Source organism: Tympanuchus pallidicinctus, unplaced genomic scaffold (genome assembly GCF_026119805.1).
Source record: "Tympanuchus pallidicinctus isolate F22 unplaced genomic scaffold, pur_lepc_1.0 scaffold31, whole genome shotgun sequence".
Lineage (NCBI taxonomy): Eukaryota > Metazoa > Chordata > Aves > Galliformes > Phasianidae > Tympanuchus > Tympanuchus pallidicinctus.
The window spans coordinates 7,392,785-7,408,787 of NW_026294749.1; the positions used below are offsets into that span (position 1 = coordinate 7,392,785).

General features: G+C 40.5%; 1 protein-coding gene across 10 annotated transcripts in view; it reads left to right on the forward strand.

Moving 5' to 3' along the window:
• PHACTR1 (phosphatase and actin regulator 1) overlaps window positions 1–16,003 on the forward strand; it is a 287,644-nt gene that overhangs the window by 162,111 nt on the left and 109,530 nt on the right. For all 10 annotated transcript variants that reach the window (XM_052697782.1, XM_052697784.1, XM_052697783.1 and 7 more), the window contains one exon: window positions 4,714–4,878. In XM_052697782.1, coding sequence (XP_052553742.1) covers window positions 4,714–4,878 — 165 coding nt within the window. The remainder of the gene's footprint in view (window positions 1–4,713; window positions 4,879–16,003) is intronic.

Here is a 16,003-nt window from a genome sequence, read left to right on the forward strand (position 1 = left end):
GGTGATGTTTATGTTTCTCACTGGACCTTCTAGAAATCAGTGTCCTAATGAAAGATGTGGGAAGTTCATAAGAACACACAGAACATGTCCAACTTGGCCAGGCCTCTTTTTCCTAGGGCTGGAAATTGAGTGTTGTGAAGAAGTGCTTTTCACAATGCTTTTCCATGACTTGCTAGTTTTCTCCATCAGGCATTCATGCACTATGTTTCAACCAGCAAAACTTAAAGTAGCTTTATTTTAAAAAATAATCAAAATAAAGGTTATCTGCAAAATGAGAAGAAAAAAAAATAGGGAAAGAAATCAGCTTTCAGACCTTGTAGCTTTTTTAGGTCTCGGAAGTATGTTTTAATCATTTTGGCAACATTCCTTTTAAATCACAAATTATTTTTGCTTTTTTTTAATTAGCATCACAGGTCTTGTTTAAGCCCTCCGATCTATATAAACTTCATATGTCTTGAAGTTTACAGTGCAATCTTAAGAACTGTTTCACAAGCAAAAAAAAAACCACAAAAACCCAGTCTCTTATTTAGTTTCCCCATTGCTATTTTGGGATGACAGTTGGGACAGAAGGAAGTGAGAGAGGAGAGCATCACCCTCTTGCCATGAGTGCAGGTACCAGTATCCTGTTTTTCTGCAAGATCTCTCTTGCAGGTCTGCAGTAAATCAGAACAAGTTCCCAAAAACACAGAGTAACCTGTAATCATCACATTTGTGATGCTAAAGCAAAAGACAAGACCTCAGCAGTGTGACTCCAGTGTGACACCAATGGACACACCACTTCCTTTTCCTAGTTCAGCAAACTGATCAAGATGGGACTGCCCTTCTCTCTGAAGGCAAAAAATGCTTAGGCCTGGAATGGTTTACATGTGTGCAAGTACCACCTCTTTTGGGAACAGCAAGGGTGTGAAACCAGCCCACAGAGCCTGCTGTCAGCAGTGGGTGTCACAGCCCACAGATAGTCAATAGTCATTAGGAGTCAAAAAGGCAGAGAAACCTGGCCAACTCAAAGGAAAGATGCAGCAGAAAATGAATGCTCAAATCTGGCTTTTGCTTCTTGCATCATGGTCTGGTTTTATTCTTGCTGTATTAAATCTGTCATGGCTTTATGCTAACGTGCTTCGTTCCTAGCCAGTGATTATTATGCTTTGAATTAGCATCGCTCTTGAGAGTATTTTGCATAGGGAGAAAAAAAATAATAAAGAGGTAGTCCTGCTGAAAAACAGGAATGAAAGGGGAAAGAAGAGCTGTTATTTGCATTAGCTCAGAGCTGTGTGTGTTTGGAGAGGATGAAGGAAAAGGGCCACATCATCTCTTCATGGCTGACCGAGAGCCCAGCAAGGCTCCTGGAACAGATCCACATAGGATAAAATACTGAAATTCACGGAACAGCAGTCAAAACATGGAACTGGTTTTGACACTGTTTGGCTTTTAAAGAACCCACCCCTATGGGTAAATTCCTTTTGACTCTAGTATTTGTGTTGCCTGATGGTGAATCCATGCTAGTTTACTCTCAGCAGGAGAAACTTCCTGGGGGCAGTGAGAGCACAGCTTGTGTGCAGCACAGAGAATGTGCTATATGAAATAAGATTTTTAAGGGATGTCATTTCACCTGGAAATGGCCTTGGAAGAAGTAACTAGGACCAACTCTCAAAGAGCTGTGCATCTCTGACGTTTAGTTACTGTAGGTTACTTTGGTAGCAGAAATGTTGTCTCAGTGAGGGCCGTGGGAGAGAGGGCAAGCAGCAGGAGGAATTTCATTATATTTCAACTGCGGATTTATGTAGCAGAAAGCCTAATTCAGCAGCAGTAGTCTGTCATTTCTAGTTTGTTCAGTGCGTTGCTTCTACACCCCTTGTAGCTCAAGAAGGACAGCAAAGACAGTACCAGCCCACTGCTTTTAGCAGCATCTGTACAAAATCCCAGCAGTGGATCACAGCATAGTCTTGTGCTCTTTATAACTAGAGGCATCTTAAAAATAGAGGAGATGGGGAAAGATGTGCTCTCTTTGGATCTGCGTATAGAGTAAGTTGATCTATATATACTCCTTGCAGGTTTTTGAAGCTCTGCATGTCCCGGAGAAATCAGGAAGCATAAGGAAATACCCAGTTTCTTCTTTCCACCTTCACAATAATGTGTGTTCAGCATAGCCTGGTGACTTGCAGCCTTGATGCAGCATGTCCTATTCCTCCATAGGACAGTACCTTGTAATGGGTTGTCCGTATAAGCAGGGATTTCTCTAGGCAGTTAGGCACAATATGAAGAGCTGAAACAGAATGAAATGTTTGACCAGACTACCTTTTTTTCCTCTCTTGAAAAAAAAAAAAAGAAGTTCTCAGAGATGTCTGTTTCTCTCCATTGCCCCAAAGAATAGTTGTTTTTTACCAATTCCAGTTATACATCTGGGCTCTCTGTCCCTTTAGCCCGTGTCCTTTCTCAAAAAACTTACATGTGCCTGTATCTGGCAGTGATATTTTGCAAGAATTGTGTTGCCAATGTTAAAAAAAAAAAAAAGCAAGAACAAAATAAGCAACTTCCTTGAAAAAACCTGAAAAGCTCAAATAATATTTTAGTTTAGAGATCTGATAATGGGATTTCCTTTATGCTAGAGGCATCTCTCTGGGTTCCCACAGAAGCCAACCTAAATTTGGCACACTTAAAGCCTTTTAAAATTTTCCATTGAGATGCACAAGAATTTGACAGCTAAAATCTCTGGTTTGTTCTATGGCGTAGGTGTGTTCATCCCTTCAGAGCTCTGTTCTTGTTGAGGCTCCAGAGCTTCTGCTCATGACTGAGGTTAATCCTTAAATACTGCTGGCAGAATGAAAACACTGAGCTGCTGACTTCAGAATGGTGTCAGTGAAGATCTGTGTTCTGCCTTTAGTAATCTAGCCTGCCTTTTTACAAACCATTCTCCTCTGTTTTCCTGGCAGTGCTGCATTACAACACGGGGCTGGGAAGTGACAGAACAGTTCAGTTGGAAGGGACCATCAGAGATCAATTAGTCCATCCGCCTGAACGTTCCAGAGCTCACAGACGATACAGCACATTACTGAGCACACTATCCAATGCCTCTTGAACACTGACAGGCATGGGGAATGTACCACTTTTCTAGGAAACTTGTTCCAGTGTTGGATCATTCTCAACAGAACTTTTCATACAGAGAGGTTTCCTAATGTTTCCCAGTCTGAACCAGCCTATGTTGTTCCTGCATGTCTGCTGTTGGTTACCAGGAAGGTGCAGAGCCCGGCGTCTCCCTTTTAGAGACTCCCTTTTTTTTTTATTCCTCTCTTCAGGGAGATGCAAAGAGCAATGAAGGCTTCTCGTGCTGTCCCATATGGAGGAGGTCAGGTGTCCTGCACCCCTCCCCACACTACATGCCTTCCAGCCCTGTTACCAACTTAGGTGCCTCTTTCAGGCACTTTCAAGTACTTCAACAACCTTTTTATGCTATGAAGCCCAGAACTCCAATATCCAGTGTGATGCTCCATCAGTGCTGGCCCAGTAGTGGGATAATCGCTTCTTTTGGCCAGCTGGCTGTACTGTACTTAATGCACCCCAAAATGTGCTTTGCCCCTTGGCTGCCAGGCACAGTGCTGCTCACACTGAGCTTGCTGTCACTGATACCCCCTTGTCCCTCTCTGCTGAGCTGCTCTCCAGCCACTTATCTCCCAGTCTGTTCCCTTGTCTGGCATTGCTCCATCCCATGTGCAGGACCCAGTGTATACCCTTGTTGAATTTCATTACCCTGATGATTGCCCAATGCTCCAGATCCCATTGAAGTCTAGAAAGACTGCATCCACCACCTTCCTTTCATCTAGCAAGTGGATGGCCTTATCCTAGAAGGAGATCAGATTTGACCTTCCTTGACAAATGATACTGTTGACTGTGCCTGATGATGGCTTTCTTTGTTACGTGCTTTTCAATATATCTCAGAGTAATCTTCTCCCTAACTTTTCCAGGGACTAGAGGCAGACTAACAGGTCAGTATTTTCCTAGGTCGTCTCATAGGCCTTTTATGGATGGGTGTATGATATCCTTAAGAAATAACATGCAATATAAATGTGCCAAGTGACAACCCCCAGGTTTCTCTTGCAGTGAGGGAGAGTAATTTAAATTCTTCAGATTTGTCTGTTGGTTTGTTTAAGTACTGAGTCTTCCTTGATGCATTACAATGTAATGACTGCAGAATTTTCTTTTTTTTTCTTTTAACAACAGAAGTTCAGTGAAAGACTATAGCCTCTCCTTAGAGAATTCAGCCCTGACTGTGGACTGTGTTAAAGTTCTCCAAGTCTCCAGTTTTAAAGACTTAAATGGAGGGGATTGGGTTGGCAGAAACATAGGACTGAGAGGAACCTTCTGGATTCTGAACGCCTTTTCACTAGGAAATCTCTGGTGTAGGCCCTTTCGGAACCCAGGCAGTTTCAGTGAACACAGTGATAATATCAAGGGGTTGTAATCCTTGCCCTTGGTCAGTATTAGTTCATGCAAATTTCTCTTGAATCCTATTGTTAATACAGATCTTTGTAACAGAGCATGAGTTCAATTGGAAGAAAATAAAGTTAAAATAATAAAGATAATGCTTTTTTCCCTTTTTTAGTAGTTTTTGTAACCATGGAAAAAATTTACCATCTGTGTGGTTCTCTGATAATTTATTAAAGTACCCATTTCACTTTTTTATTTTGTTTCTTTCTCCTTTTCTTGCGGAAAATGCAGCGGAGGAAGTGGAAAGACTGGCTGCAATGCGTTCAGATTCTCTAGTACCTGGGACACACACACCTCCAATCAGAAGAAGAAGCAAATTTGCCACTCTTGGAAGGCTGTTTAAGCCATGGAAATGGAGGAAGAAGAAGAGTGAAAAATTCAAGCACACTTCTGCAGGTAATAGTCGCTGTCGGGCTGGTTTGTTAATCTTGGACTGTTTGATCAACAAGGCTAAAAGCTGTTAATGCAGCCCCAATTTATATGCTTCTTATGGTTGAGGCTTGGCTGGCAGAGATTTCTCAGATTCTAAGCGATCTTTGTTACCAGCCCTTTCATAAAAGAAGGAAAAAATAAACACCACATTTCACACGCTGATTTAGCAGGCTGTGGATAAAGGAAATGGTGTGAATGAAAAGACAAACCAAGTGGAGGGTATAGCCACGATCAAACTCTGTAAATACAAAGAGAGGAACAGAAAAGGAAACGGCAAAGGAGTTGGCATTTTCTTGAGTAATTCGTGTAACCATAAATTATTTTTTCCATTGGGCTGGAAAAATGTGTCACTTGTTTTCTGAGAAAAACAAATCTCTCTTCCTGCCACACCTCTTCTCCTGTCATTGCATTTAACATTCCTGATTTAACACTTCTTAATTTGTTTATGCACTTTTATACACTTTCTATATGTATATAAGTCTATACGTATTTAAGTATAAAGTTTAACACTTTATATATGTCTACATATATTTGTGTACATTTATATAGAAAACTGCAAATACGTGTTTTTATATTGCAAATTTGCCTGAGCAGGACTCCCAAGAATCCATGCACTGATTCATAGAATATGTACCTGATTTGTTTCAGACTCTGTTTTACTTACTTAGAAGGCTTCTTTTCTTTGCTCTTCCGTGATGACTAATAATTACGTGTGTTTCAGCAAATCTTAAGTCCGGATTGTCTGTGAGAAAACATGAGTTTTCTTTTGCCTTCTTTTCATTCTCACTGGAGCTAGGAACAAAGCAGTTGCTAGAAGATACTTGAATTATAGCCCAGTTGCTCTCTGACCTGTTAGTGCACAGTGGAAGCTTTCAGGCAGGGCTGGAGTATACTTTCTGACATCCCTAAGCCTGTACTCTTCCAAATGACCCGTAATAGCACAAGAAGTCTGATTTAGCCAAGTGCAAATTCATGCATGAGGCTAAATGCAGAATAAGATTTTGCAGGGTTCAGACCTAAGGCTGCACTGTACTGTGTGGTGTTTAAGCTGCTCCCTGATTTGTCGGGCAAGGACTAATGAGCTGGAATGGATGGCTGTGTTACTCTGATTGGTGATTGTATTTTTGGTTTGACAGCTGAAAAACTATTGTCACAAAAATGACATGTTTCTGCAAAACAAAAAGCTTGTCTTTCATGTTCTGTAGCAGCCATAACTGTAGTGCAGTGTAAAGGATTTCTATGAAATTTGCAGTGCTCACAAGGAGCATTGGATACGTGGATGCATTAGTGACAACTAGTTTGAAGCTAGTTGCAGCATTCTGGGTTCACTGGTTACATAGCATAACCACAGCAATACTGGATGCACCGTGGGATGCAGAAATGCCCCTTGTATTTATTTATATGGTTTATCCAGCTCCATGAACTGGAACTGGGCTGCATACTGCTAGAGTTAGACTAATTAGGTTGAAGCTGGCTTGAATATGCCTGGCATGGTCTGCTCTGGGAATTGCAAGTGTCGTTATGTAGATTGTCCCCATTTACCAAAAAAATTGGAAAACGTGCAGGGATTAAAACCAGAGGAAAAAGATGTACTTCCTTTTCTCAGGAAGCTTAACCTGACCAGCCAGCATATCTCCTTCTCTTGTAAATGAGACTTCAGTGTCTGAAGAACAAATTAAAAGCAGGGTATGCAGTTCGCAGGAAATGTTTGACTGAGGTACTGAGTTTGATTTCAGCTGAATCCAAAACCTTTTTTTTTTTCCTGTTTCTTGTAAGCCAACAATATCCTGCAGCTGCTTGGCAAAATTGGTATTCTTGTCAGCTCCCCTGCTAATAACTACAGCAAAATTGACACAGATGTCAAATTTGCCAAGCACTCTGCAGGAAGCACTGGGGGAGACTTGCTTCTGGACTGCATCAGAGCTGGGGACCCCGCAGTTTTCATCATCCACAGCCCTGAGGAATGGGAATCCAGCAGAATCCTGTCAGACTTCTATCTGACAATTCAGTAGCACTGACTGAACCTACCGTATGTAATACAAAATATTATAATGATATACAAAAAACTAGTGTTTTTCCACCTGTGTTTCCATGAACTCTAGTCTAATACCTCTGATCTCACTGAGAGAATATATTTAATTTTTACAGTGAATCAAAGGACAAGCTTATGAGGTGGCATAATGAGAGTCAGCATGATACTTCCTCATACAGGTTTATTTTCTTCTAGTGCACTGATGAATGTGATGCTTTGAGAAAAAAAAAACCCATTAGTGTCCTGCAGGCATGCACCCAAGCTTTCCTACCTGTACAGAACATCAGTAATTATTAAAAATAAATACTAATACAAGTATTTTATTAGCCTTTTTTTTGCCGCAACAATAGATGCAATTATTTTAAATGTCAGAAGTGTTATGGGTCAAAACGTGTGACCTTATCTGTTGAAAGTTTCTTTGAAATTAATGGGATTTTTTTTTTTCTATGAGAGGACCAGAAGAAGCAAGAGAGTCAGGCTGATATTGAAGGCTGAAAGGCTGCCTTTTCTGGAGAGCTCCAAGTGATAACATCTCGCATCTATATCTTTATTAGACTAAAAGCTCTGTGCTAAGGATTATTGATTCTTCTTGCACACAAAGTGTAGAAACGTTTATTACTGTGGTGCAGCAAAGGGTCCCTCATAGCAATGAGCAATATGATAAAGCTTTGGGAGTACAGTCAAACTGCCAAGGTTATATCACTTAATGAGTCTGCTTCCTTTAACTGATGAGCAGCAGCCTTACTTACAGAAGAAGAAGCAAGGGAGAAACTGGGAATTTTCTTTGCCTGAGCTTGTTCTCAGCTGGATGCAGCTGAGACGACTCCAGCAGGCTGCCCAATATTTTTAAACCTCCATCAAATGTAGTGGGAAGCAGCACAGCAGGCAGCAGGAAGGAAAGTTGGCCGTCTCCTCAGCTAGACCTTTGTCGTCATTTCCATACCTTGATCTTGTTCTGCTTGCCTTGATGTGAGTTTCAAAACAGCTTCTGGGTGTGCTGGTGTTTTATTGCACTGCTGTGCACGTGCTGGTGAAATGTCAGTTCTTGGCTGTGTTTTGGAGAAGGAAGTGTGTGTTGTCTTCTGAAGTAAAGAAGCTTGAGGGGAGATAGGTTCTGGGATTATTTAAAATATTATTGAAGTGGTTTTTTTATCCCTGCATTCATCAACAGCTAACTGCTTGCAACCTTTCAGAAAAAAAAATTCAGCTGCTTACAGGAATCATTATTGGGAAAAACGTCTTGTTTTGCCATTTCAGGTGTCTGGTGACCTTTATTTTAAAGAACTGATGCCTTTCTTTTCCTTCATCCATCCCGAAGTTGCAGTGCTCAGACACAGGAAGCATGTAATTTGTACCTGGAGGGAAATGGCTGTGCTGAAAAGAGGAAAGCAGGAGTTAAGGAGTCTGGATAAATCTCAGTAGTAAGTAGGAGGGGCAAGTGATTAGTCCGTGTTTGGGTTCACTACACAGGCATCCTGTACAATTAGCAGAGGAAGTCCAGTGTTTGAAGGGAGCTCCACAGCAGCTTTTTTTGCTAAGTGGGAGATTGTCTGAGGTAGTAATAGTAAAGTGAGAAAAAGATTTCTGCTGATCTCTGCTTTCTCTAGATACTTCAAAACCTACTTTCACTTGTCTTCTAGATCCTCCTCCTCACAGAAAACCATTAAACTCATTCCAAGCATCAGTCCTGAGGCCACAGCCTGACATGACAGAGGCCTTGGGCCTGGAGAATTTAGCTCCTGCTTCATATACAGCCTTGTTTGTTTAGGGTAAAATCAGAGGTTGAAGAGGTTGGCATTCACTTGTCTCAAGGTGTAGGACTGCAGAGGTTGTAGGGATAAAGACTGGGAGTGAACAATGTAGTCCGACATATCTGAAGAGCTAAGAAGCAAAGGAGCGTAAGCCAGGAAAGATCTGCTGGGCTGGGAAGGGCTGGGCTGGGAGACGGGGGCTTTCAGGACATGTCAGCATTCTGACCTGCTGCCTGAGGACCTTAGGACTCTTCTCCTGGTATCGCTCTTATAAAATAGCTGAGGACTGTGCACTGAATTTAAAGAGTGAAGCCCATTAACACAGGCAGTGCTGCAAAATGGAGCATCTGGACTCTTTTAGGGAGGTCATACAAGCACTTCCACGTGCTTTCTCACTCACTCAAACTGTTTAAAGAAAAGCGAGTGTGCCAAAACTATATTCACTCATGAAACTTTTAGCTGTTCTACTTCTGGATCTGTATTAAAACAGATGTTTGTTTTATGCTCAAGTGCTTTTTTTTTTTTTTTCACTTGTGGAGCCTTATTGCTTCAGTTTTTCCACACCAGGGTCTTTCAAAAAGCACCGTATACAATTTCATATGGCAGTGTGTTTATATACAATAAGTCTTCCAGTCAGCAGAGGGACTGTTTGAATTTAATAACACTTACAGGCAAGGACTTTGAATGATTCTGATTAACACAAGAAGAAAACAAAATGTGATAAATCTGCAATTAGAGGAGCTGTTTTTCATCAGTGATGTCCAAATCATTTTAATTCCTATGGCTGATGATTTCTAACTACAATAGGTAAAAAAGTTGCATTTTCCTTCTCAGAATATTCTGAACGGTAGAAATTCAATAATTTATTGCCAGTGCTGCTCTTAAACATTCCTATTCTCTTCTGTTTGGAAAATGATTGCTTTGTGTGCTTCCACAAGGACACCTGTGTTCTAAAGCACGTTAGAATCTCATTCTGATCAGTTGAATTCTTATTTAATAACTACTGTGATCCCATGTGAAAGGTTTAATTAATTAGTTTTTTCAGTTACAACTCCTCTTACAATTTTTGGCCAGTCTTTCTCTAGGTTTAGATATGAAAGACTGAGATAATTATGTTTCTTCTCTCATCAGAGGGCAGAGTCCTCCCTGCAGTGTAGCTCAGTCTGAAGATACGTGGAAGCTTGTCCTGTCCTCATCCTTGTCTGAAGCTGTTATCTAAATCACAAGTATACATTGACTTAAGCAAATATTTTTATCTGAAGGACAAGCTAGAAAATAAGCATATAATATTTCAGTAATTTGTGGATGAATCGTAGGTGATTTTATTCAGATCTACATTTGTTTCTGTGTTTGAACTAGGTATTGAGTATAGCTAAAAATGTGAATAGCAACAATTAGTTGGCCAGACAAGAAAATGTTTCTGCTGAAATCTTACACCTTTTGACCTCAAGCAGTGGATAAGCAATGAAAGTCTTAATTATTATTTAAATAATGATTTCAAATTCATTAATTAAAATTTTAAATTTCTTTTTTTTTGCATTGATCTGAAATTGCACGTTCTATGCATTCTCAATTTTTGAAGTGACAAAAAAAGAAAAGAGTTCTAGGTCTATCTAGGTCTAAACGCAGGTTCTTTAGTGCATTCTTTTTGCATGCACTAACGTTTCCTTACTGCCTCTTGAGAAGCTGGCTCAAAGCTGCACCAGAATTCATTCAGAACTGTTTGAAACTTTAGCATTTCCATATAGTGATCACAAACTAGCCTGCATATCTGCTTACTGCTGCGGAACAAAAGATCCCACAGAGATTTTTAAACCGAATGGTCATTTTCCAACCTGCAATGAGATTAACAACCCAAAGCTTAATTAAGCACTTTGTAGCAAGGGAAAGCCTGAGTGACACTTGCTTCTTTATTGCTGGAATTATAAATCCTTTGTGTCTTCAAATCTGGCATTTTGAACAGATTAAAAGAATGCAAATGAGCAGTTATGTTCAGAAGGTGCAGCTTTGATTTGCACACAGAGGGCAGTTACAGCAGTTGTCTATTCTTACACTCAAATGCCAAATGCAAGCTTCTGTTTCAAAAATGGGGAGTACAATCAGTCACCCAGGTGTGCTTATCCCACTACAGAGCAGCATCTTTGTGTCTCCTTGAGGGCTGCTGTATTACACTTTCAGGTTTGAAGAAGGAGACATTGCTGAACTGGACTGAAAATGCATTTTGGTGCTGTTGGAGCCCCATCCCAGCTCTGCACACAGCTTTAATAGAGCCATTGAGACGAGGCTCTCAAATGTGTCCCATCTTACAGGAAAGGGATGTTTAATGAGGCCGTTTGGTTTTTATGCTAATTACATTTCCAGCTGCTGTGAAAATTATACGAGGGCATCCGAAGTGTAATACTGTGACATAATTCTACAACAATGCATCCCTTTTAAAATAATGTAATAATACAATTAATCCATTAAAGAATTTACAGCAGATTTTGAGGATTGAAAAATAGATGCTGTTAATTGCATACACTTCTACATGCTACATGGATTAGAGAATGACATTTGCTGGAGATGGCTTCAGAAATGTTCGGAATGAGCAATAATAGACTATCTGATTTGAGAGAGAGAGAACAAGCACATTTGGAAGAAGCACATTTTTGTTTAAAAAGACGTTGTGTAACTTCAGCTGCTATTGCCATGACTCATGAAGGTACAATCTTCATCAAACTGTGTGCTTACAGATTATTTTAGAATGTTTTCATTTAATAACAAAATACACTGAGGCTTCTTTTTATTTTTAAACTGCATTTGAAGCATGAAAATTAATTACTGTTTCTCAGGCTGTTGGTTTTCATTCTTTAGGTTTTTCATGCTGTCTGTAATGATGTGGGGGGAAGCAGCAGTGTTTTACAGTGACATAGAGGCACGAGGCATTCTGTGTGGTGAGAACAAAGCCTAAAGGGCAGCAGCTGCATGAAGCTGTCCTAGGCACAGCAAGCGGTCCTTTTTCTCCTTTCTGGTAGGATGGTCTCAGGATGTGGCTTTTAAGAAACACACGCCAGGGGTCATTTTTGTTGTTCCATGAAAGAAACAGCCATTGGATGTTACCACACAAATGTCTCATTGGTCAATAACCTACGTTATTCAGGTGCACGTCTTGAGAATCAGCAGAGCTCGTCCATGGCACTGCAGGGTTCAGGTGCTGTGGCTGGAGGAATCTGCTCAGTACATTCTGCTCTTGCTTAGGGGTGAACATCTCTCACTCCAAGAACAACGGTATGGAAAATCCACCACACGTTTTAGATACCACTGCTGCTCACATCACAGTGAGTGATTTCCAAATGGGAAATTCGTGAGATGCCTTCGCTTAGAGCTGCTGTTGAGGGAGTTTTATTCCTCGAATACGGCTTTGCTCTTGCTCGCTGTTTCCCATGGGAGAGGAAATGAAGCAAGAATCCCTGAGGCCAGCGTGGCAGCACATCGATTGAGTCCTGCCATATCAGTGACCTGATTGATGGCTGACCCATATTTCGGTTGGGAATTGAGTTGTTACGGTAATGCGAACATGCAGCCCAGTGACTCTAATCTGATAAGGTATTTTAATCACAGTAGCTGCCCTTTATTTCATTGTCTGTGAAATACATTGAAAAGGCACATGCAGCTAGATGAATAGGATTTTGGCAATAAGGATGAGAAATCCCAGATCCATAGGGATCTGAAATGTGGGTAGCAGTCACCCAGACAAAGCCAATAACCATGTGCTCTTTCCAGGGCTGCTAGGGCTAGCATGTAGAAGAACAATAAACAGTTGCTAGAAAGAGAATCTCAGTTGCCCTATTTTTAGAGATATAACAGGAAAAAATCAGATTATAAATAGGGAATCAAAGATAGTTTGACAAAGAGCAGTTGTTTTTTAGAAATCTTCATCTAAGTCTTGTTTATTCTATGGCTTGTTTATCCATCGTTACTTGGGAAAGTTGTTCTGAATTATTTAAACTGTAAATATGAAATGGATTAGTTATGTCACTGTAAGCCCTAGGGTGGATGTTTATTCAGTTCATGAACTCATTCATCTTATTTTAATTCATTAAGGCCAATTCAGCTCTGAATTAAAATGTCCACGCAAGTATTTAATATAGCATTGCTGATCCTCCTTGAGTTACTTAATTTAGATGGCTTTTCTTGAGAGCCTGTGTAAGTAGCCACAAGAGCTAGCAGGAAGGAATGTAGATTACTGACATGATCTGCCACAAGATCTGGAGGCCATATTGTGTTGGTGAGAGCTACTCCTGGCTACCAGAACTGACCACAGGGGCCAGGCAGAAGAATCCTGAGGTGGTGATTGGAGTATTTGGTAAGGAGAGAAAACTTGGGCTCTCTTCCAAATTTTGCTGCTGATCTCTCTCTCCATCTTGTCCTAAACAACTCTTATAGTCATGTAGGCTCCAAATATTGCAGATTATGGTCTCCTCTAATTTTTGGTCAATCTACCAATGTGTGATACTTTCTTCAGAACTCCTGCTTGCTAAGTAAAGGCCTTCAGAGAAAATCTTGGATTCTAGTAATAAAAAGCAAACTATAAAAAGCCCCACGGTGACTGCAGAAGTCTTGGAAACCAAAAGAACAGAAAAAAAATTGTTAAGATTTCTTCTAGTATTTAAACTCCATTTTGAAGAACACAGTCGGTGTTTTTAATATTTGTATTTTGCTTTATTGAATCCAATTACATTTCCAGAGTGATGTTTCTGTTCTGTATTGCAGTATCTCTGTAAAGAAAACTGGAGGTGGTTAAAAAGAAGACGTATTTTGGTTTGCACTGATTTGTATAGACTGAATGTGGTACTCTCTTGTTGTTGGCTGCATTTGAGTTGCTTGTTGTCTACATGATGTTCCTTTCATTATAACAGTCTGTCTTTCTGACCCCCTCCCCCCCTCACACACACACTTTTAGATAGAAGTAATGAGAGGATAGATCAGTGGCACTGACATCACCAGCTATTCCTTTTGCTATTGCTCAAGTAGCAGATATATATTGCCAGGCAGAAAAACTGACAATCTCAATTATTTTGCAGCTGAATATGTGCATGTACATATTTGAATCTGCAGTCCTTATTTCCCCTTAAAAGGTCTTAATTTGATAGTTAACATTCTTGGTCTTTTGTACCTTCAGAGCTCTATGCGTCTTTGCAAGTCAATCAGCCAACACAAACAATTCTGTTTATCAAAGCAGGCAGTAAAAATCAGCCTTTTGCTATGGTGAATCATGCTTTTTCAATTTAACCAACAGCATTATTTGCCTAGCTTAAAGGAGAAATTACTCAGGGAATTTACTTTTGCTGCTAGCTACTGCTTTAACCTGAAAACACAAGTCCATTACCTTCCTAAGTTTTGCAAAATGCTCATGGTCTCCATATGCTCATCATTAATTCCACAGTTGCATGGTGCTGACAGCTGAAAGTGCATAGATAAGCAGCACTCCGAGTGAGGTCCAAAGAGTGCCCAGAAACCCTGCTGCCTGAAGGTGACTTGTGTTTGTGCTGAAAGTAGTTGACAATGGGTTTGATTTTTCTTTCTGCTGAAGCTGATGCATTCTCCCTGTCTTCACTGGGTGCAGGGTGCCTGGCGGGCAGTTGCTGAATGCCAAGATCCTTTGCTCATGCAGACAGCCTGCAAAGGCTCCTGCCAGCTGCACAGTCCCCCTTCGGAGGAGCTTTGTATGCAAAAGAAGACAGTGGTGCTCAGTGGGCGCTTGGCTCCTTGCAGTAGTGAGCTTTGTGTCTGCAGGCCAAGGTGTCTCCAGGATGTGTACGTGTGCTGAAAACACACTGTTTGCAGCCTTTTAGATTTAAGTTCTGCCTAAAAACACTTGGTAGCTCATGAATTTTCTATCACCATCATCAAAAATCAGTTCTTTGACCATGCTTATATGCTGGCACTTACATTTTCAAAACTGTACATATATCCCTAAAAGCCTGCGTGCTTTATGGACCCAATTGAAAGCCCAGTAAAAATGATTGTTGAATCCCGTTTGGTTTTCATGGCCTAGGATCAAGCTTGTATTAAGCAGTCACACTAGCATTCCTCCCAGTTTCATATGTAATGAAAAAATACGCTGTAGGCATATGAAGCATTGGTTAAACAAAGATACAGTTGGTTGTGAGTGAAATACTCAGCTGGTGTTCAGACTGAAGTTTAGATATGCCTGAGCATGAGGGTTTGGCTTTTTTTCTTAAATGCTAACTATTTCTGGACACGTCATCTCTTCTGGAGGATTTTTGTTGATGGCTGTGGGGAAAAGAAGCAAAGCTATAATTCTATAAACAACAGAACTTATGAGAGCTGATTTTTATGGGTTATTCTTTCCTGGATTAATCTGCAAATAGGAATGCAATTTGAATCACTTTCCTCTAGCCAGCCTGCTAGTTTGTCAGAGCTTTAGGAACATAATTTCATGGTCTTTCGTTCCATCACTAAAGATGGCTGAAATGAGAAACAGGTAATGAGTTTATCAGGTAGGGTGGAGAAACACAAGAGATTCAAAATTGCTTCAAGAAATACATGAAAATGAATGAGAGAAAACAGACATTGGCTGGCTGGTGCTAAAAGGTTACCTTGGCTGTTCTGGATTTAAATGGGTTTGGAAGAATGGCAGTGCTCTTGGCAACCTTAGACACCTTCAGTCCTGAGTCCAAAATATTTAAACCAAAGGTAATTCTGTAAGGAAGGATCAGAACTTCTAAAAAATTGTTTACAGAAATAATTGGGGATTTTAGGATACCTGTAGATTTTATGATAAGTGTAATCTATCCACAGCCTCCCATTTGCATTGGAAAGAAGGAATTAGGAAGGAAGGAAGATATTGGCATTTCCTAGGGAAGCCTCGTCACCATAAGAGATGCCCATGAACGGAAGAAGAGCTCATGTTTCAGAGGCCATGAATAAGTGGTGTGAGAAGGTCACTTCAAGGAGTTTCTGAAAAGGCAGCAGCAAAGGAAAACAAAGCAAATCCCATGTGGAAGAAAATCCACAATTAATCCTTTGATCTGGCATTATTAGAAGGAAAGAAATTAAAAATGAGTAGTATTTATTGAAGTTTGTATTTACCTGTGAGTAATTCTATCGTAGTTCGTCTTTTCATGAGAATGGCTGAAAATGCAAGAACCTTTTCCTCCGCTTTTTAAAATCAGAAAACTTCAGTTAACTGCTCTCCAAAGAGAACCCTGTGGTACAGTGGACACAGGGGAGTGCAAGAGGTTGTAACAAAGAAGGAAAAGAAAGCACAGGGTCCTAACAGCCATCACTGGTGATGCAGGGA